The sequence below is a fragment of the Rhinolophus hipposideros genome (assembly GCF_964194185.1).
Source record: "Rhinolophus hipposideros genome assembly, chromosome: 22".
Lineage (NCBI taxonomy): Eukaryota > Metazoa > Chordata > Mammalia > Chiroptera > Rhinolophidae > Rhinolophus > Rhinolophus hipposideros.
Window position 1 is genome coordinate 21,113,743 of NC_138068.1, and position 22,407 is coordinate 21,136,149.

At 47.6% G+C, this 22,407-nt stretch overlaps 1 protein-coding gene across 2 annotated transcripts in view; it reads right to left on the reverse strand.

Moving 5' to 3' along the window:
* ZNF341 (zinc finger protein 341) overlaps positions 1-21,958 on the reverse strand; it is a gene marked incomplete at its 5' end in the record, with an annotated part of 36,660 nt that extends 14,702 nt beyond the window's left edge. The window contains 9 exons of one of the 2 annotated variants that reach the window (XM_081033892.1): positions 410-600; positions 2,279-2,472; positions 4,205-4,295; positions 5,676-5,871; positions 8,395-8,646; positions 11,299-11,448; positions 13,972-14,168; positions 15,948-16,058; positions 21,845-21,958. In XM_081033892.1, the coding sequence (XP_080890018.1) occupies positions 410-600; positions 2,279-2,472; positions 4,205-4,295; positions 5,676-5,871; positions 8,395-8,646; positions 11,299-11,448; positions 13,972-14,168; positions 15,948-16,058; positions 21,845-21,875 (1,413 nt within the window). Of the gene's footprint in view, positions 1-409; positions 601-2,278; positions 2,473-4,204; positions 4,296-5,675; positions 5,872-8,394; positions 8,647-11,298; positions 11,449-13,971; positions 14,169-15,947; positions 16,102-21,844 lie in introns of those variants that run through there. The other variant, XM_081033891.1, reaches the window with a different exon arrangement.
* Positions 21,959-22,407: the final 449 nt, after the last annotated feature.

Sequence of the window (22,407 nt, forward strand, 5' to 3'; positions counted from 1 at the left end):
GTAAAAATCATTAAAGTGTACACTTTAAAAATGGTGAATTTTTTGGTACAGGAATTATATCTCAATTTTTAAAACAAGACTGTAGTCCTATATCCTCATAGGCAGGTAGGTTTTAGACATTAGATCTTCTCAGGATATTAAGAATTTTTCCTGTCTCTGAGTCCTTCATTACATGACCCTCTAGAGGTGGGCTTCCTCCCTCAGGCTAGCACTATGATGGCCCAGTAGGCTGGCCCCACCCCGGCAGAATAGAGGGGGAAGCATGGCCCATCATTAGTGGTTAAATGGTAGCTCAGAGCAACTGAGGCCCACTCCTGTCCCTTTGTAGGCCATGTTCAGGAGCCCCGCACTAGCCAAGGCTCATGACTAGGGTGGATGTGGCCCCTCCCACTGCCAGCCAGCCACCTACCTGCTCGTTCTTATGCTGAGTCATGTGGGACTTGAGCTGGAAATAGGTGCTGAACTTGCTGGGGCAGAACTGGCACAGGTAGGAGCTATCGATGAGAACCACCTGCTTGGCCTCCAGCTTGTCCCCCTCATCCTCGCCTGTTGTGGGCAAGGACTGGGGCTGTGGGGCGCTCGACAGGGTCTGGCTCAACCCTGTGGAGAAAGCCAGGTTGGGGGTGGGTGGGTGGGTGGAATCACTGAGAAGGACAGAGGAAGAGTCAGGACAGAGAGTCACACCATTCAGGAAGGATTCGTGGAGCACCTCCTGCGGGCTCCCCTGCATTTGCCCAACCACTTACCACATGCCTGGTGTTGGACACTGTACTTGCTGCACTCACATTCAGCTGGTGTGCACTGATTCCACTATACAGGTGCTAAAGTACCGGAATACTTACATTCTGGTTGATGAGCAGCTACCACCTTCCCTTCTGGGTCTTCCCCTCGGACACTCTAGATCTCTCCATGGTTGTTAAAACTCCTGAACACTGCCCCTAGCTGTACTCATCATGCCTCCCCAGCTCCTTGTTCTAATTACAATCATTTGTTTATTTGCCCGTCCCTCACACACTCTGAGGACAGGGGCCTCCATAAAGGTTTGCTAAATGGTTGAACCCTTGGTGCTAGGCATTGCAGGAGTTTCAACAGAAATGGGAGAAATGGTTTTATCTCCAAGGAATTCTCAAGAACTCAGAGGACACACAAAGGATGACTACACACACAGTAGGGCTAATTCCAACAGGGAGGTCATATGCAAGTGGCCATATGTTGTTTGTGCAGCAAAACAACCCCTTCATCAGCTGGCACAGGGCAGTCATTGCTTACCCATGGGGTTACACAGAAAAGCCCAGACCTTACACTGTCCAATACAGTGGCCACAAGCCACATGTGGCAACTGACAACTTGAAATGTGGCTGGTCCAAATCCAGATGTGTTATAAATGTAAATACGTACATCCTGGATTTCAGAAACTTAGCATTTAAAAAAATGTAAAATATCTCATTAATAATTTCTTTACATTGCATGTTAAAATGATAATATTAATATATTGGGTTAAATAAAATATACGATTAACACTAATTTCACCTTCTTTTGTTTTTTACTGTTTTTATGTAGCTATTAGAAAATTTTAAACTGCATATTTTGCTCATATTATATTTTTGTTGGACATCACTGCTCCAGGCCTAGAAGTCCCCACTGCCCATGCGGGAGAGGAATTAAATCAATATCAGGTACAGTGTCATTAACTCAGGGACAAGTGATGGCTCAGATGATAATCCTAGAAACCAGAAAGGACTCTGGAGACCATCTGCTCACAGAGGTCAAAAAGGTTTCAATTTCTGACCAACTGAGAGTGACTGCCTAGAGCAGGGGTGTCCAAACTTTTTTCAACGTTTTTTACCAAGGGCCATATGCGGTAAAATACACAAACAGCCGGGCCACTCACTCGAGGTGAAGTACGTATTGCCTCACCTGGTTTATTTAAGTAAACTAAATATATTTTTGGAATTTGCTGCAGGCCAATAAAAAATGGATTGAGGGCCGCAGTTGGCCCGCAGGCTGCAGTTTGGACACCCCTGGCCTAGAGCAATATATTGAAAATAGATTCTGAGGCAGGATCCAGGCTCAGCAAAAAAGACAGGTGATTAATTAGTGATGTCAGTTATGGGTACAGTATTACAGAGATGCCACACATGTTGTATCTTTGTCATCCCCCAAGTATACTGAAGCCCAAAGAGGTCAAGGAGGTTGCCCAAGTTCACAGTTAGCAGCAAAACCCATGAAGCTGAAGAGGAAAGGTGTGGGGAGAGTGGCGTTCCCTGCTTCAACTCACCTGTGCTTTCCTCGTCCTCCTGCCTGCTGGGGTTCAGGGCCATGACCTGTACGGTCACAGAGTTGCAAGAGACAGTGCTACCACTGCGTCCTGGAGGCCACACCTTGTGGGTCTGCATGTGCTTCTTGACATTAGACTTCTGGGCAAAGGCACGGCCACATGCAATGCACTGGAAGGGCTTCTCACCAGTGTGGCTGTGGGAAACAAGGCGGGTCAGCACCCTCGTCTAGGAATGGAGATGTGGCCTCAGCCCCGGAGCTAACAGCCACCAGGAAGGCCCAGACAGAGCCTCTAGATGCTGCTGGCCACCACTCTGACCCATGAGGACAAGCCACCAGACAGAGCCTCTAGATGCTGCTGGCCACCACTCTGACCCACGAGGACAAGCCCTCTTGCTGAAGCAGGCAGACCAGAGACAGAAAGACCCCTCGCTCCTGGTGACATTACTGAGCTGCTGAATCAACCAGCCCCAGGGCTGACCTTCTCTATGGCCATCTCATACTAGGAGATGAAACATTTCCAAATTGTTTAAGCCCATTTAAAGAGGGATTTCTGTTACTTGAATGAGGAAATATCGTAGGTGTCACTGCACAGCACTTGTAACCTTACTCAACATTGCCTTTCAAATTAATTTTGTGTTTTAAAACTAAAAACATTTTAAAATGAAGCTTCCTATTTTTGTTGTATATGGATAACCATTTGTCGTAAATACAAAGTAATCAAAAAATGCAACAATTCATAAAACACTATTATTAAGATCTAAAGTTGCAGTGTCCAATACGGTAGACACAAACCACACGGACCATTTAAATTTATTAAAATAAAATAAATAAAATATGCAGTTTCTCAATCACACTCGCCATATTTCAAGCCCTCAGTAGCCATGGATCATCAGTCGCCACCCACTCGACAGCACCATCTGGGGCATTTCCATCTTTGCAGAAGGTTCTATTAGACAGCACCAGTGCAGATCAGAGGTTCTCAACTTTTGGTTGATTTTACCCTCCGGGGGACATTTGGCAATGTTTACACACATTTTTTTGGTGGTCACAGCTGAGGGATGAGGGGCGCTATTAGCATTTAATAGTTAGAGGTCAGGGATGGGGCTAAACATTCTACCAAGCAAAGGTCAGCCTCCCACAAAAAAACAATGATATGATCTAAAATGTCAACAGTGCCAAGGTGGGAACCCTGGTCTGGAGAAAAGCCGCTGCCTGGCATGATTTGAGAGAGGTTTGTTTTCTCTCTCTGTCCCTGATAAAAGAAGTGCAAGCGTATGAGAATGTGTGAGGCATTAAGACAGATCAAATTGACGCTTTTTCCTTTGATTCTCCTAGGACTAAAAGAAACTGTAAAGAGAATAACTTTCTCACTATGTCTTTCAGAAGTCTTTAACACCATATCCAGGAAGCCCCTAAAATCATCTTCATGATTCTGTGAGAATCACTGAACAAGTCTACCCCTCCACTTCCCAGAGGAAATCCTGAGGCCCAGCGGGGCTCCCTGCATGTTCTTGGGACAAGAGGTATAGTGGTTTGTCCTGAGTGAGCGGAGAGCTCATAGTTATATACACAGAGCATGGCAGCCCTTGAGATCAGCCCCTTCTGCAGAGGTGAAGACTGAGGCACCCCTCACGCCTACGAAGCTCCTATCAGTTCAAGTACATTTCTCTGCTCCGCCCCCACCCTGGACCTTTCCCATCATAGCGGGCAGGCCATACAGCTTTCACAGATCCCTCCCACAGCTCCTAAAAGAGAAAAGGGAAACCATTCTGACCTGGACTGATGGTCTGAGAACTATGACAGGACAGACGGGGCCTTGGTCACCACCCGGGTTAGGGAGCTGAGAAGGGAAACTTGCTTCCACTCGAGATGGCCCCCCAGCCAGGGCTGCCCAGGAGCCACCTGCCCCACCATGCCTGGGTACCTTCGGATGTGCTGCTGCAGGTCGAAGTTTTTGGTGAATGACTTATCACAATAGGAGCACTTGAGTTTCTGAGCCTTTGGCTTCCCTGCAGCTGAAAGACAAAGTAAGAGGAGGGAGATGGGGAGGCGGGAGGCACAACTGTGGGTGCCAAGGGCAGCCTCCAGCCACTCAAACCCCTTTACCTGAGACCAGAAATTCCAGATTGTGAGAGGTCTATACCCATGGACAGGCGGGAGAAGAGGCCCAGGTGAGCCTCTCACAGTGCCTGGGCGGTGGAAAAGCTCAGGGCATGCTCCGGCTAGGAGACTGGGACAAACCCCTCAAAGGCTCCCCTCTGGCGTAGGATAAAATCCAACCTCTCTGCTGTGGCCCACAGGGCGCTGCATCCTCTGCTTCCTGCCAACCTCATCATTCTCTTCATCGAGCTACAGTGGACTCCTTGCTAACCTTGAAAGACATCCAACATGGTCCCACCTCAGCACCTTTGCACTGCTGCTCCCATTGCCGGATATGCCAGTCCTTCAGATAGCCACAAGGCTCTTTCCTTCTCACCCCCAGATGGATAGGTAGCATCATTTTCCAGCCTCTCCCCAGTATTCCCAATCATAGGACCCTATTAATCTCCTTCCTTGAGTAACCCATAAATACTTATTTATTCCTTGTTTGTCTCTCCCATTAAACTGCTATAACTGAGGGTAGGGAAATCCTGGGCCAAGATGCTGGATCCCCAGTGTCTAACACCAAGCCTGGCACATAATTGCTCAATACATATTTGTGGAAGAAAGGCAGCATGGAAGTAGTTGACTAGAAAACCCCTGAAAAATTCTCAATTTCTCTGCGCTCACCATAACCCACCACCTTATGACATTGCCCCCAACTCCATACTTAGCATCTCCAAAGCAGTGGCAGACACTGCTGCTTGCCTGCCTGAAACCCATTGTCCCCTTATTCTTTCCTTAAGAATGCCGCACATAAGGGGATTATCAATGTTCCTGGGTAAAAGAGACATTTCCCAGCTTCCCTTGCTGCTAGATACAGTCATGTGACTAAGTTTTGACCAATGAGATGTAAGTAAAAGCATCATGCAGAAATGCTAGAAACTGGGAGACGCCCCTTTTATCCTTAATACCTGGAATATGAAACTGATGACTGGAGCTTCAGCAGCCATATTACACAATGAGGCACCATGCTAACAGAAGCCATGAGCTAGGGATGGCAGAGCAGAAAGCCAGAAGAGATGTGGGTGCCTGGTGACCATATAGGCACGTGATCTCCAGATTGCCTGCCTCTGGCCTTGTTTTGCACAGGAGAAAAACAAAATTCTGTCATTTTGAAGTCACTCTTACTTTGCATTTTCTACTACACGCAACAAAACTTAATCCTATCCATCATAAAAGGGAAGGCTAGAACGAAGTAGCCTGTGGAAAGGCCAATGCTGAGGAAAGATGCCCATGCCAGGCTGTGGGCTGACCTTCTGGGAGTCCACTGGCACCTTTGGCCCGTCGGGTCTTCAGCGTTGGTGGGGAGTCAAAGGTGGCCACTGTGCCCCCAGTGGCACTGGTCATGGAGTCGGCAGGGTTTGGTCCTTTTGGTTTGAATCCCTGTTTGCCGGGGCTGTACACTGGCGGGGTGGGGTATACTGGAGCCTCCACACACTGGTTTGGCACCTAGAAGGACAGCAGAGTCAGGGAGAGAGCTCTGGGAAGGGAGCGGAAGAGTCACCCCAGCTGGGGGGAGGTTCACTGCAGGCCTGGTGATCTCAGCCACTCCCCATCTATAGCCCCATCCTAACTCCTCCATGTAGGTCAGTCACCCACTCCCCAAGACCCCTAAAACTGCATGAAGCCAGCAGGTTAAAAGCAACTTGGGAGCCAGGCTGCCTGGGTTCAAATCCTGACTCTGACGCTTATCACCTAAGAGAGTTTGGACAAGTCTTTTAACTTTCTCTGTCTCAATTTCCTCATCTGTAAAATGGGGCTAATCACAGTGTCCCTCTCATTAGGTTGTTATGAGAATTAAATGAGCTAACAAGTAAAGAGCTTAGAACAATGCCTAGCATATAGTAAGTACTCAATAAACATGAACTGTTATTAATATTATTGCCATTATTGTTGTTATTAGTAGTTTGCTTCCACAGGAGAACCAGGAAGTCAGAAGGATCTGTGCCCTCACCAGCTACTCAACTTAACTGACCTGACACCACACCAGCAGGCGTCCCTCAACTGAGAATTGACACTGACGCCACAAGAAATTACCAAATGAATTCTGAGCCACTCAAACTTAGTTAACAGTAAGCCTACATCATGACACTGGGGGTTTGTGAAGAATTCATTTATTCATTCACCTACTTGTCATTCATTAGTCTTTCTGGGCTAGCCTATCCAAAATTTCACTTCCTATCCGTCTCTGCTTTATTTTCCTCCTTAAATTTATCATTATGTAATAAGTTGTGCATATCACTTACTAATCCTATTATCTGCCTCGTTCCATGAAGGCAGGGACTTTTGCTCTGCTTTTGTTTACTGCTCTGTACCCAGGGCTAGAGAAATGCTTGGCACAGAGTGGTAACTCAATAAATATTTGTTGAATGAAGGAATTCATTTACACATTTACTGGGCATTTGATATGGCACCAGTAGGTGCTTCTGCCAGATCTTGTCTGTTGGCCCTTGGCACCATTTCCACACCCTTCCATGCTCTCCCTTGAAATGCAGGGGTGGGAAACTTGGAGCCACATTCCCAGACTCCCTTGCCAGCATGGTTCTCCCTGCAAGAAGCATCTGCATGAGATGCAGAGGCAGAAGGCAGGTAGAAACCATTCTCCAGCAGCTGTGGTGGGAGACAGGTGGGCTTACAGCCATGAGTTTTAGAGTGGCTGGTTGAACTCTACATTTCTCTCCTGACCACCAGCCCCAAGGACGGCAGGGCAGCTGGAACACCAGCAACAGAATCCTACGGTTTCCTCACCTCTGGGTGCAGCACCTCTGTCCTGGTTCTCTGGGCCAAGTGACGTGAATCTAAAATCCAGTGGTGCCGCCAACCCTGACTTTTGTTCCTCTAGCCCTTCTATCAGCTTTGTAAGCACTTAACTTCCTATATTAAATCTCTCTGCCAGAGATACCTAGAGTGGTTTCTACTTTATAACATAATATATATAATATATATTTATAATATAATATATATAATATGAATGCTACCTGACATGGAATGTCTGTATGGCTGGGATAATGTGACCTCAAGTGCAGGCAGGCTCTTCCCGTCATAGCTATGCCCCTTGCACTGGTGTCTGGGAAGATTCTGAACTCCTAGCACCTTGAGAGTAGACTGCTTATAGCTCAGAGCTCTTCAGCAACAGTTCATATGGTAATATGCACTGATTGTATAATGGCCTCAGTTCTTTACCTCTCCCCATCCCCATAATTTTGCAGCTTTTCCCATCAAGAGACGATGTCTATTTCCCTACTCCTTAAATCTAAGCTCTCCTTGCAACCTGCTTTGACCAACAGAAGTGACACTGAGTCACTTACAAGCCTAAACCTCATGAAGCCTTGAGCTTTTTTGTACCTCTACCACTGCTGTGAGAACATGCCTGCTAACCAGCTAGAAAATGAAAGATGCATGGAACAGAGACAGGTCACCCCACTTATCCCACGCTAGGCCATCCTAGAGCAGCCGAAAGCCAGCCAACCTCCAGACACAAGGGAGAGCCCAGCCAAGATCAGTGGAGTTGTCAAACTGACCACCATTGGTGTGAGAACAATAAACACCTTTGGCTATGTACTACTGAGGTTTGGGGGATATTTCTTACATAGCCATAGATAACTGTATACCTAGATTGCTAAAAAAAAAAATCTAAGTGACACATAGATAATTTTTGTAATCCTTTCCCCAAAAGGCAGGTATTCTCTGACTGTTCCAAGCACTATCTGAGGGCAGTTTATATTTCCATTACAACCACACTTCCTATCATCTTCTCATGGTTTGCATTTTACATTTATAGCTTGATGGCTTGACTAAAACCTCTCTCTCCCATAATGTGGTACATTCTATGATCTGGTTTTGCACCCCCACCCCCACCCCGTGGTATCTCCTGCAGTGTCTGACATACAGTTGGTGCTCAGGAAAGGTCCAGGTTACTCATGACCATGACCAGTTTCTCCTCTTCCACCCCAACCCCTGGCCTCTGCTCACCTCCAGGGGTGGGTAGGGCTGCATTCCCAGTGCCTGGATCTCCACCGTTCCACTTCCAGGCAGGGGTGCCGTGGCACTGTACACCTCCACCACGCCATTGCTGCCAGGGTTGGGACGCCCGGGGGGGCCCAGGCTCTGGGGTGGAGGAGGTGGGGGTTGGGGGGGTTGGGGTGGGGGCAGTGGTGGAGGGGGTGGCGGCGGGGGTGGAGCCTGGGTGAGGTAGCTGGGCGCAGAATGCATGTTCAGACTGCCCTGAAATCAGAAGAGAAAATTAAAGCGTCATAACCTCTTGATACCAGCTATTTTGTTCATCAGTAAGGAAGGACATTTGCCTTAGGCAGCCATGTGGAAGGAACAGCCACTCACAAGGCAGCTCAGAGGATGGAGTTTAGAGGGGACATGGGAACAGTCATGGGAGAATACAGAGAAGCCATCAGCCAGGTGCTGCTATCCTTTTTCTCTATGAAATTCGGGGGGAATGGCCCAACTTGGGCAGGAATGAGTTCCTACAGCGGATCTAATGTGTTATCTTTAGAAAGTCTTGCTTGTAGGCCTGGCTCTTGACTGGCATCCAAGAACGTGCCTTGCAGAAGGTTCCTTATGTCGATATGGCTATTTTGCCCACCATCTGGGGCACTGACCACACTACATCAATTCACCTAGACTGTTTGAATGAACAGTATGATTTATGGTGACCATCTTCCCATCTGGGAGCCTAGAATTTTGGTCATAATGGTTGGGCACCGACGTGACCAATCCCCAATAAAACCCTGGCTTTTGAGTCTTAGGGGAGCTTCCCTGGGCAGAAAAGCTGCTGGAGGAAAAGTGTGTTTTGTGCAGCCTCTCTCCGCTTCTCCAAGGCGGAGAACTTTAGACACCTGCGCCTGGATTCCTCCAGACTCCAGCTGATGTGTCTTTTTCCCTTGGGGATCCAGCTGTATGTCTTTTTTCTGTAATAAAACCACAACCACGAGTACAACCATCCTGAGTCCTGGGAATCTTCCCAGAGAGTCACCGAATGGGTGGATGGCTGTGGACCCCTGAAACACAGCCATTGACTTCTAGAAATTTATTCTACAAAAATAACCAAGCAGGTGGGCAAGGTATGTGTACATGGATGTGACTTCAGTAGTTTTTATAACATGTCCATCCCCAGAAGCCTGGCTAAATACAGGATGGCCCATCCACACGATGGAATCCTTTACAGCTGTTAAAGTGATGAAGCTGATCAGGATTCCATAAAAGGCGCTCCTCGTAATTGCTCTTCCTTGGGTCCCACAGTAAAATATGTTTGGGGGATAATCTGGGGTGACAAAAATCAAAAGGGTCTCTTTCCTGTAGAAAAAATCCAGGAACAGAGCAAAGAAAGTAGAATGCCCTAGGCTGGTTTGACCAGAGATCCTTTTTGTATTGGAAAATCCCAAGGAGCCACTGTCCCGAGGAACATTTTGACAAATACTAATGTAGAGTTGTAGGCATAGAGAATGACGTTAAACAAAAGGCAAAGTAAGATAAGCAAGTTCCAGAACAGTGCATATAATATGACCCATTTAAATAGACGTGTATATTATACATATATTTATACAAAAAGCTATTTTTATCTGTTTACATTCAAAGGTCATGAAAGCCAGACACCAAATTTTTTTTTTTTAAGATTTTATTGGGGAAGGGGAACATTACTGGGGAACACTGTGCACTTCCAGGCCCCTTCTCCAAGTCAAGTTGCTGTTCCTTCAATCTTAGCCATGGAAGGCACCGCTCAGCTCCAAGTTGCTATCTTTTCAGTCTTAGTTGCAAGAGGCACAGCCCACCATCCCTTGCAGGAATCGAACCGGCAACCTTGTGGTTGAGAGGACGCACACTCCAACCAACTGAGCTATCTGGGAGCTCAGCTCAAGGTGCCGTGTTCAATCTTAGTTGCAGGGGGCGGAGCCCACCATCCCTTGCGGGACTCGAGGAGTTGAACCTGCAACCTTGTGGTTGAGAGCCCACTGGCCCATGTGGGAATCGAACTGGCAGCCTTCGGAGTTAGGAGCTTGGAGCTCCAACCGCCTGAGCCACCAAAATTTTGATAGTGTATTCTTTGAGTGGAGTATGGGTGATTGATTGAATGATTGATTTCCCAAATTTTATTCTGAAAAATTTCAAACCCACAAAAGGCTGCAAAAAGAATACACTGAACACTCTTTATACTTCGTTGAATTCACCCAGTTGTTACCAATCTGCCACATCTTCAATGTGTGTGTGTATGTGTGTGTGTACATCACACACACATACACACACATATACTGTGTTTCACCAAGGCACTTGAGAATTAGTTACAAATATCATAACGCTTTGTTCCTTAATACTGTACACAGATGCATCTCCTAAGAACAGGGATATTCTCCTATATAACCAATATCAAGAACTGAATATTGATATAATACTATTATCTAAAATACTTCAATTCTTCCATAGTCTAATTTCCCCAAGTGCCCCAATAATAACTTTTTAACTTTTCCCCCCACTCCAGGATCCAACCAAGCACTGCACGTTGCACTCAGTTACCATGTCTCTTTACATCCCAGATTATGAATAATTAAACTTCTTTTATTTTTACTTTCTTTTGTGTATTCTCTAATGTTTTTTTTCTAATGGACATGGAACATATTTGTTAAGAATAAAACCGGAATCAAAATAGCAGGACCATAGCTATGAAACCCCAAAGTCATGTTCAGGGTCCCCACTGAAGTGGCAGCTTCCCCACCCACAGCAGAACTGAGCAAGGGGAGGCTAACCATCCTCCTCAGCGTGGGAGAGAGCTGGGGTCAAGGCCCCTGCTTTCTACAAGATTCGGAATCTGCAGGAGTCAACACACAGCCTTGAAATCAAGACGCTGTGAGGAGCCAGCCCCCTCCTTACCTGCACAGGTGGGGGGCCCTGGGGCATGGGTTGGTCCAGGGACGTGAAGGCTGACATGGCAGACATGAGCACGTCGTCGCTCACCAAGATGTTCCCCTGCACCAAGGTCTGGATCAGCGGGGAAGGGGGCACTGTGATGTATGTGGAGATCTGGGCAGAGAGAGAAAGAGAGAGAACATGTGTGAGGCTCTGGAAGGAAGTGGAGGGTATGATGAAAAAGATCTGGGTTCTGGAGTGCCACAGACTTGGATTCCATTTCCATTTCTGCTGTTCCCTGCTGCTGTGTGACCCTGGGCAAAGCATCCCACCTCTCTGAACCTCCATTTCCTCATGTATCAAATGAGAACAATAAGTCACACCTCCCTGGAAGGCAAATATCCTATGACCCAGCAATAATATTTCCTGGTATCTATCCTAGAGAAACACTCACAGATGTCCACAGGGAGTCCACAAACAAAAGTATTCTGCACAGCACTGTTTCTTATAGTGAAAGGTAGCAATAATCTTGATGTCCATCAACAGGGGAATGGATTTAAAAAGACAATATAATCACGGAGAGAATACTATACAGCAGGTAAAGGTATTACAGGAATAATCAAATTATATAATAACATGTACATTATATACTTTTATTTTGAAAAATCTAAAACAATATAACTATATAATTTATGTGGGTATTTAAATAAGTATATGAAAGTATCTTAAAAGGTTGACAAAGACATCCATCAGTAGTTACCTGGGTGCAAGGGAGAGGAACAATGCCAGAAGGGCTTTGATTTGAACATTCTAACTTTTAAAAAGGAGAAAGGAAACATGTATTACTTGAAAACATAACAAACAAAAATAATAAGACACTCTCAGGTTAATAGTGAGGATGAAAGGCAGACCTTACAGGAGAGTGTCAAACATGCAGTGACTGCTCCTCTTAGTAGACGGTAAGGGTTTTTTGTTATTTTCACTTTTTGCTTTTCTTTACTGGCAGGATCTTGGCATCTTCTTAGGCTCCTGGAGACAGCAACGACTGGGCTCCTGAACCCAGAGTCCTGGTTCAAACAGAATGTTCTTGCCCTCAACCAAGCAAGGACAGCCCAGGCAGGGTAGGGAAATGCCCCTACATTGTGGCCAGAAAAGGCAGTGTAGATCCTGGCTCACGTGTATTTTTACAGTGAGATGAAAAATGGGAACTTGTATCCATGTCCATCCAAATCACTTCAGCAGAAGAATTCATGTTTGACCATAACCGACCACTTGTGTCCTACAGTTATTTCCTTGCCCAGGACTGGAGGAATTTCCCTCTTTCCTTCTATTGGGAAAAAAAAAAAAAAAAAAGGTGGGGTGGGGAGAGGGAATATTTTTCTGCTAACAAAAGTCACAATCAAGGAGTAAGAAAAATGATTCTGTTCTGTTAAACGATGTCTCAGGCACTTAAGTTTCAATGTATGCGTCCTATGGGTCGGGGTGTGAAGGCTTTTATTTTGATGTCAGGAATTATGTCTACACAATGGAAGAAGATAATCTTTTAAAGGAATAAGGAGACAAGAAGTCAGAGGTAAATTTGACTCCTTTGACCTGGCATCCTGAGACATGCCCAGCCTCTTTTGTGAGGATTCTTTAATTCCATTAAGAGGCTCCACCCAGGGTCTTTGCTCCTGAGGACTCTGGAAGCTTCTCCAGATACCTCCAGCCTGGCCCTCTCCCTTGACCTCCAGACTGTGGATCTGTCTGTATCTCCACCACCTCCACTTAAATGTCCACTGGGCATCTCAAATCCAACATGTCCGGCTGAACTCCTGACATCCCCCCCAAATCTTCTCCTGACCATTTTCCCTACTTTGGTTAATGGCAGTTCCAATTCTGGAGTTGCCTTGACTCTTCTTGTTCTCATATCCAACACCCATCCTATCCACAAACCCTGATGGCTCCACCTTCAAAATATTTCCAAAATCTCATCTTTCTCACCACCTCTAACACTACCACCCTGGTCAAGCTACCACTACCCACTGCCTGGATTTGGCAACAGGCCCTTCGTGGGTTTCCTGGCTTTCTCTCTTGACTGCCATCAAAATCTATTCTCTGTACAGCAGCCAGAGTGACTTAGTCAAAGTGTAAGTCAGACCGTATCCCTTTTCTGTTCAAAACCATCTAATGGTCCCCATCTCACTCAGAGTAAAAGCCCACAAGGCCTACCCCATCTGCCGGGATTCCCCTGCTGCTTCTCTGACCTTATCATCTCCCACCCTCCTCCTCACTCCCTCAGATCCAGCCACTCTCGCCTCCTTGCTATTCCTGGAATAATCCCAGCTCACCCCTGCCTCGTGGCCTTTGTATCTGCTGATCTCCTGGAACACTCTTCCCCAGCTGGCTGTGTGACTCATTTCCTCACCTCCTTAAGTCTCAACTCAAATGTCAGCTCTTCACAGAGGCTTTCCCTATGCACCATACACAAAATGGCAAAATCTCCCACTCCTGTCTTGACATCCCCTATCTCTCTGCACATCCTGGAAAAAATATATCTCTACAAATTTGTTTGGGTACCATCTCACCCAACTCCACAGGGCAGTAACTTGGTCTGTTTGTCCATCGCTGTACCCCAGGGCCCCCGTAAGTGCCTGACACATAGTGGATGCTCAGAAATGCCTTGCTGAATAGATAAATAAACGATTAAATGAATACCTGGCGATTCGCGGGAGGCGGAGCCTGTTGGACGGCTGTGGGTGCTGCAGAAGGCGTATAGATGCTGTTGGTGGCCAGTGAGACTGTGGCCAGGGGTGGGGCATTCCCTTGACACTGTTCCCGCTTGTGGGTCATAAACGCCGGCAGCGAGTTGAACTGCTTCTTACACTTTCCGCAGAGAAAGACATCCTCATCATCTGGGGGTCACACCACAGAGTAGCAGAGGAAGAGGAATAACAAACAAAAACAAAAAAAGCAAGAATAAAGGAGGGGATATCACAGTGAGAAATGGGAGACATCTAGACTAGGAGAACAGCAAATCTAACAGCACTCTGCGATTCCATGCGTGTATTTCAAAAGTCAGTTTTGTGCTTCCTAGCAACTTTCAAAATCATACAGGCACCTGTGAGAGAATCCAGTCATGTGCATGAAGGTATCGAAAAATTAGAACCAGGAAAGTATAAAGTGGGTTCACTTCAAAGTTGAGAAATTCAGAATCTTTATCCTGCCTGAATTTATCCATCAGCCGCCACATGGGCCACCTGACCACACTCCTCTGTGCCTTTCCATCCTGTTTCCCCCGTCGAACTGCCTCTCTCAGAACAACTCATTCTACAAGGCTCAGCTCGGATGTCACCTCCTCCAGGAAGCCTTTCTAAAGTAGTGGCCACAGTTCCTTCCTCTAAGCATGACTCTCACGTCACACTTTTCCCATTACCACCAGACTGTGAATCCTCTAAAGGAAAAAAATATGTCTTATTTTTCACCATAACTGCAATATCTCCTGGGCACATAGGAGGCCCTCAGTGGATGTTCGTTGAATGAATGAATAACTAACTGAATGATTAGCTACAGTTAACACTACCCATTACTGGGACCTACCACGAGCCATGCACTGTGCTAAGCACTTGACATGCTGTGGCAGAAATGTCTAATTGTCATTCAATATTCACTCTCTGTTCTTAGACGGTAACATAAATTTTAGTAGGAAACATAGCCATCTAGTTAAAGACTACATTTCCCATCCTTCTTTGCAGCTAGACATGTCATGTAACTGAATTCTGACCAATAGGATAAGAGCAGATGTATACTGTCTCTGCAACTTCCTCTTAAAAGGAAGGAGTATGACTTCTTTTTCTTCCCTTCATGTTAGCTGGAACGTGGAAATGAAAGTGGGAGGCTGGAACAGCCACCTTGGACTGAATGTTGATGGCAGTACAGCCACAAGAAAGGAGTCTGAGTCTCACCATACCAACCCCAAATGCCCATCAGTACTTCATGTAACATTGAAATAAACTTTAATCTTGTACAAACCACAAAAACTTGCATTTCTTATTTATAACAGCTAAAATTGTATCCCAAGTATCCTCACAAGTTTCCTATGAGGTAGGATTATTATCCCTGTTTTACAGATGCAAAAACTCAGGCAGAGAGGTTAACTCACTTGCCCAAAGTCACAGAGCCAGGAACTACAAGAATTCAAACCCAATGTGTATCTCTCTTCCCCTCGTGTGGTTCCTAAGTACTCAAATATATTTGTGGAATGAATGAATGACCACACAGACTCACACAGGGCTCAAAAAGAAGTTCCTTGCCCTTCTCTGTATCTCAGGGGCATGGGCTGTAAATTGGAGAGATTTGTGATCAGACTGTTCTTTCCATAGCAGGGAGGCTGAGAAATGACTTCCAGGTCAAGAATACAAGCATTGCCAAGTATGAAGGCTCCTAACCAATCCCTGTGTCATGACCCCCACATTCACTAAGTGACTGAAAGAGGGTATCATCAGAGCTAAGCAGAGAGAGGCACAAGCCTGAAGATCAAGGCTGAGAGAGAGAGGAGAAGGTTCAGACATCAGAGGACATCCTGGGGACCGCAGTGGATAGTTTACTCCCATACCCCCTCATGAGTGCCACTTGTTCTTCATGGGGAACCATTCACCCCTCCCACTGGTGAACCTGAGCAGATAGATACTCACCCAGTGGCTGGATAGCAGAGGGGGCGTTGACACCCTGGCCTGTTGGATCGGGCACTGCTCCTTGACCATCCAATAACGACTGGACTGCCAGGACAGTCTGATTGTCCATTCCTGAAGAAAGAAATGCAGCCTCTTTGGAAGGTGGGCCCGGCATCCTGCTCTGACTTCACCATTACAACCCAGACGCACTGCAAGGCTCCCGTGGCAAAGATAACTGGCTGTGCCCTGATATACTTCCACTGCAACAGAACCCAAGACTTTGGCTGAAAACGGCTCCAGAATAAAGATTACACTTCCCACCTGATCCTGTAGCCAAGGAATGTCAATGTTCTGGCCAACTGGATATAAGGAAACGTATTACCTGGTAGCTTCTGGGAAGTTTTCTTAAAACCTGCCTGGTAAGTAACCCCCTTCTTTGTCTCATCTTCCATTCTGCTTCCCAGAACAAGAATATGATGGTGGGAACTCTACCACCATCCCAGAGCATGAGGATGAGGGCCATACCCTAGGGATTGCAGGGCAAAACACTGAAAAAATCCTGGGCCTCTGAGAACCTTGTAGAACACAGTCACACTCATTCTGGGCTGTCTTTCTCCTGACTCCCACAGGAGAGAAATGAACTTCTGGCTTACTTAAGCCACTGAAAAGTTGTGCTGCTCTCTTACTCATGGCTGTTTCTAATCCTAAATTACACAGCCCCTCTGGAAATCATGTTACCCAGTCTTCCCCATCCATGCCCTACCAATCCGTTTTGCACTCAGACATCCTTGCTTCCCTTGTTTTCCCATGCACGCTTGTCTTTTCTGTTCCTCAATAAACAGCATAATTTGAATTTGTGTTCGGGGGACCCTTGAGAAGCTGACTACTTCCATGTTTTCCAATCGGTTGTCACTGTTGAGGTTCATAGTAGTACACTTGCCCAGCCATGTCACTCACTGAAGAACAGGGCTCCCCACATCTAAGTGGCCACCAAGGTACATTGCCTTCCTCCCAAATAACCCAGAGGGTGCCTCCTCCTCTCTGTTCCCACAGCCAAGACTCTGACTCCAATCTCTGAGCTCTTACCTGCATGCCTGCCCCAGCTTCTAACTGCAGTGCAAATTAGAACCATTAGCTCCTGCAGCAAAGTGAATTCATACTTTCCCCTGTCAAAAAGCAGGCTGCGTCCCTCCTCAGGCCAGCCCTTCTCTTCCATTCCCTCCTGCTCCTCAGAAACCACTCACGACCAACTGGCGCCTCTTTCCCCGCTGTGCCTGAAAGCTGTCCTTCCCATGAGCAGTGACACAAGCTCAGCTCTCTCTAGAATGCCCTCCCTCAAACCCATGCTCCCATCTCTCCTCCCTTCAACATTAAGTATTTAATGAGCGCCATTTACACCCTCCATCTCCTGTGCTCACCTTCCAGTCCTCCTTCATCCACTCTAGTGGGGCTTAAGACCCCACCATTCCACCAAAATCACCAAAGATCACCTGTTAGCACTGGACTTTCCTTCTTGAAACACTCCCTTCTCTGGCTCCAGGACACCACCCTTCCTGGGTCCTCCCCCACCTTTCTGCTCGCTCCCTCACAGCTTTCTTTACTCTTCTTCTTCTAAATGTTTCTATTTTGAAGGGTTCCTTCTGTCTGGACTCTCTCGCCTCTCCCTCTAATACTATCCCTAGGCAATCTCACTTACCCCAAGTCTAGCTCTCCCTAATATTGGAGCTCCAAACCTAGGGTTCATGTTTCCCTGAATGAGCTTCAGTAAATCTTCTATTATTTCATGCAAAACTGTATGTTATCATTTGTGTACAAATCTGTACATGAACATGCATAGCAATTTAATTTATAATAGTAAAAAACTGGGGCCGGCCCAGTGGCTCAGAAGGTTAGAGCTCCATGCTCCTAACTCCGAAGGCTGCCGGTTCGATTCCCACATGGGCCAGTGGGCTCTCAACCACAAGGTTGCGTGTTCGATTCCTCGAGTCCCACAAAGCATGGTGGGCTCTGCCCTCTGCAACTAAGATTGAACACGACACCTTGAGCTGAGCTGCCACTGAGCTCCCAGATGGCTCAGTTGGTTGGAGTGCCTCCTCTCAACCACAAGGTTGCCAGTTCGATTCCTCGACTCCCGCAAGGGATGGTGGGCTGTGCCCCCTGCAACTAGCAACGGCAACTGGACCTGGAGCTGAGCTGCGCCCTCCACAACTAAGACTGAAAGGACAACAACTTGATTTGGAAAAAAGGCCTGGAAGTACACACTGTTTCCCAATAAAGTCCTGTTCCCCTTCCCCAATAAAATCTTTAAAAAAAACAAACAAAAAAACTGGAAGCATCTCAGATGTCCTTCAGTGGGTGAATGGTTAAACTGTGGTATAACTATACCAGGGAATACTATTTAGCAATAAAAGGAACAACTGATATACACAACAGTATATGAAATCTAGGAACTGTGATGAGTAAAAACAGCCAATCTCAAAGGTTATATACGATTCAATTTACATGACATTTTTAAAATGACAAAATTTTAGAAATGGAGAACAGATTAGTGGTTGTCAGGCATGGGGGAAGGAGGTGGGTGTGGCTATAAATGGGCAACACCTTGTAGTGATGGAATTGTTCTGGGTGTAGGCTGGTTGTGATATGACAGGGTAGTCTTGCAAGATATTTCACTGGAGTAATTAGGTAAAAGAGTACGTGGGATCTCTCTGTATTATTTCTTAACTACTGCATGTGAAACCTCAGGAAAAAAAATATTTCAAAATTAATACTTTAAAAAGTATTGCCTGTTAAAACTATGGAGCCAATGAAAAGATCAGCGGTTGTCAGGGATTGCAGGGGAGGAATAAATAGGTAGAGCACAGAGGGTTTTTAAGGTAGAAAATACTCTGTGATATTACAATACCAGATACATGTCATTATATACATTGGTCCAAGAGAATTCACATCAAGAGTTAAGGCTGAGGTAAACTATGGACTTTGAGTGATAATGATGTGTCAATATAGGTTTGTCCTTGCTAACAAACGTACCCTTCTGGCAAGTTAAGCTGATAATGGGGGAAGCTATGCATTTGTGGGTTCAGGGGGTATATAGGAAATCTTTCTTCATTCCTCTCAATTTGTTGTGAATCTAAAATTACTCAAAAAAGGCTTTTGTAAAAAATACTGCCTATCTAAACTGAACTCAAACTACATGCTTCACCCCACCCCTAAGTTTGTTCCTCTTCCAGTAATCCTCATCAGTAAGAACAGGCACCACTGTCTACCCCTGGGGAACCCCGATTCTTCCCTCAACCTATCTTCCCACCCTCACCCCATTTCTAGTCCTTCAGAAAGTCTAGCCTATTTGGCCTCCCAAATATCATTCAGATCCACTTTCTCTCCATCCCCACAGCTTCCCCGCTGGCTCAGGCCACCATGAGTTCTCAGCAGAGCAACCGAAGCTATCTTCCTGCTTCCACTCTGCCACTCTGGCCCCCTCCAGTCTGTTCTCAGGGCAGCCAGGGTGAACTTTATAAAATATACATCAGATTGTGTTGCTCCCCTGCTGAAAATCTTTTCTTGGCTCCATACTGAATCCAAGAGAACGTTCAGAAGCCTCATCTCTACTCACATGAACTTCTGTGAATCCCAGAACGCGTCTCTCCCTCCAGGGCTTTGCAAATGTAGTTCCCACTGCCTGGGTCATCCCTGAATTCCCAGTTCTGCTGCCTTTCCCCTAGCCCACCACACATGACACTGTCCTAGCAACAGATTTTTTTCTTTAATTTCTTCATCACTCTATATATGAACACATTCTTGCAGTAAAAATTCCAACCATGAGGAAATCCATGGAACCTAAAGAGAAAGCCGGCCTCACCCCACCCTATTGGCCTTCCAGAGGGAACCACCACTGACCCTGGCCCTCCACATCCATCACCAATCACAGTAGTGAATGCCAGCGGAGGTTATCGTCTTTTATTGTTTCCTTTTTCTGTAATTCTGTAATTGCTTGTTCTGTAATTTCTGTCTCCCACCAAATGTGGCACAGGGGCTGTGTCTAGCTCAATGAGTATTCCTAAAACTGAACCTCTCCAGATGAGGGGGAGGGTACCCGCATTTCATGGTGAAAACCCTAATCCTCCAATAAGTAGACATGGCCGAGATCTCCTGGGGAGTTGCAGCAGCAAAGCCTCAGCCACTTATCACTAGTACCGCCTACTTTCAGTCTGCACTCCAATTATGTATCTACTTAGGTTATTACACCCCTCTAAGAACATTGGTAGGTCTGTATCCCCCCAACATCAATTCTGTGGCATGGCCCTGAAGTCGCTCAGGCTTCCTCCATGACTCCAAGCAGACCCTCAGAGTTTGTAGTCTCCAAAGCCCAGTTCCCTGCACCTGAGGCCCACTCCCATTTTAGAATCTTGCAGCGCATAGGGTAATCAGTCGGTGCCCAGTGTTTGCTGGTTTTGATGTTGGATAGTTTTTTGTGACTGAATGCTGGGATCCTGTCTCATTGAAACCGAAGAATGGAAGCACGGACCAAAAAGAGGCAAGGAGTTGTAAAAGAGGATAGTTTATTAAAAGCAAAGGGTCAGAGTTCCTGAGTGGGAGGGGGTCCCAAATGGGGTGCCCCATGACTGAGGCAAAAATTCTTAAACTTTTATACCTTCCATCGCCTGCATAGGGAAGGGGGCTGGCACCTTCTAATGGAATTCATCTATCAGGTTTGTCCTGCTTGCCCATCCTGAAGGGATTATTGAAATAACCCATTCCTGTCTATCAGATCCGCTCTGTTTGCCTTGCCAAAAGGAGTTTATGAGATAACTTACCGTGTTTCCCAGAAAATAAGACCTAGACGGACAATCAGCTCTAATGCGTCTTTTAGAGCAAAACTTAATATAAGACCAATATAATACCAGGTCTTATATTAGAGCTGATTAGAGCTGATTGTCCGGCTAAGTCTTATTTTCTGGGAAACACGGTATTAACCTCAGGGCTACTTCAGAACCTGGAATTTCAGGATATGGCTGTCTTTTGTTTATTCCACCAGGAACCTCCCTGTCTACCTAACTACCTGCTAACTAACCTGTCTCAGTTTGGGTCAGGGAGCACCACGTCCCAGCAAAGCACACCTTTGGCACCCCTTCTTTCTTGATCTGAGTTTATAAATCTCTGCACCCCAGGACGGTGCACAAAGTGGGCGCCCAGTGTTTGCCAGCTTGGTATGTGAGCACCAAGTCCTGGCCTTGCACGGAGGTGGCGACTATCCTTTCCTATCCTGAATTTGAGAGGCTGTCAAAGCACAAGGTACGCACTCGCGCTCAATACAACAAGTTCTTCGCGGTCAGGACGCCTGGCTGCCCCTCCGCCCCGCAGCTGCTCCCACGGTACCCAACATGAGGCCCTTCCCGAGCCTCGCGTCCACAGGGCGACCTCCCTATCCACGCCGCGATTCCAGGCCTAGCCGGCCCCATCCTCCGCGGCTGTTCCCTTTAGAAAAGCCCTCCCGCCCCGCCGGCGGCGGGAGCTGTCCAGGTCACAGGCCCCCCTCCCCGCTGGGCCAGCCCTCCCCGGCTGTTCCGGTCCCGGAGCTCCCCCCCGGGGCCTTCTCTCCCCCGCTGTTCCTGTCCCGTTGCCCCCTCCCCCGCCGGGCCTCAGCTCCCCGGGCTGTTCCGGTTCAGAGGCCCGCCCAGCCACCGAGCCTCCTCTCCACTGCAGTTTGGTCTCATAGCCCCCACCCCACCGCCGGGCCTCAGCTCCCGCGGCTGTTCTCTCCCGCGCCCCTCCCGCCCTGCGGCTGTTCCGGACCCGGTGCCCTCCGCCCCGCGGCCGCCGCGCGCCCTGGGCCCGGCGCTGCGAGGGCGCGGCGGGAGGGGGCGCAACGCGGAACAGCCGCTTCCCTCGGCCGCTTCCCTCGGCCCGCCGCCGCTCACCCTCCAGGGCCTCGAAGATCGTCTGCGCCATCTTGGAGCCGCCGCCGCCACGGGAGCTGAAGTGGGGCTACGCGAGCATTGTGGGAGCCGTGGCAGCGGCGGCGGCGGGGTCGGGGCCACCAGAGGGCGCCCGGGAGCCGCCGCCCGGTCCGGGAGCCCCCAGTCGGGGAAACCTGGCAATGGCCCACGGGACCACTAGCATCCCTGGGCTCCCCCAGCTCCTCCTGGGATGATCCAGTCACCAGCGCATGCCCGCCTTCATTCGAACCCCCAGCTTTGCACACCGACCCATCGCCGCCACACTCGGGACCTCCTGTGTTATCTAGACCCCCATCCCCGGCCACATCGGACCTAACTCCCCAACTCTAACAGGTCTCCACCGTACGTGAGACCCTCAACTCTGCAACAGGGACCTTATTCCCACTGCACACCGTGTCCCCCACTTTTGCAAACCCTTTTGCACCTGACCCGGACCACTCAACCCTGTCAGAAGGAACGCCAACTAACAGGACCCCTGCCCCAACTGTGCAGCAGGGTCACATCCCTTGTCATAGACTTCTCAT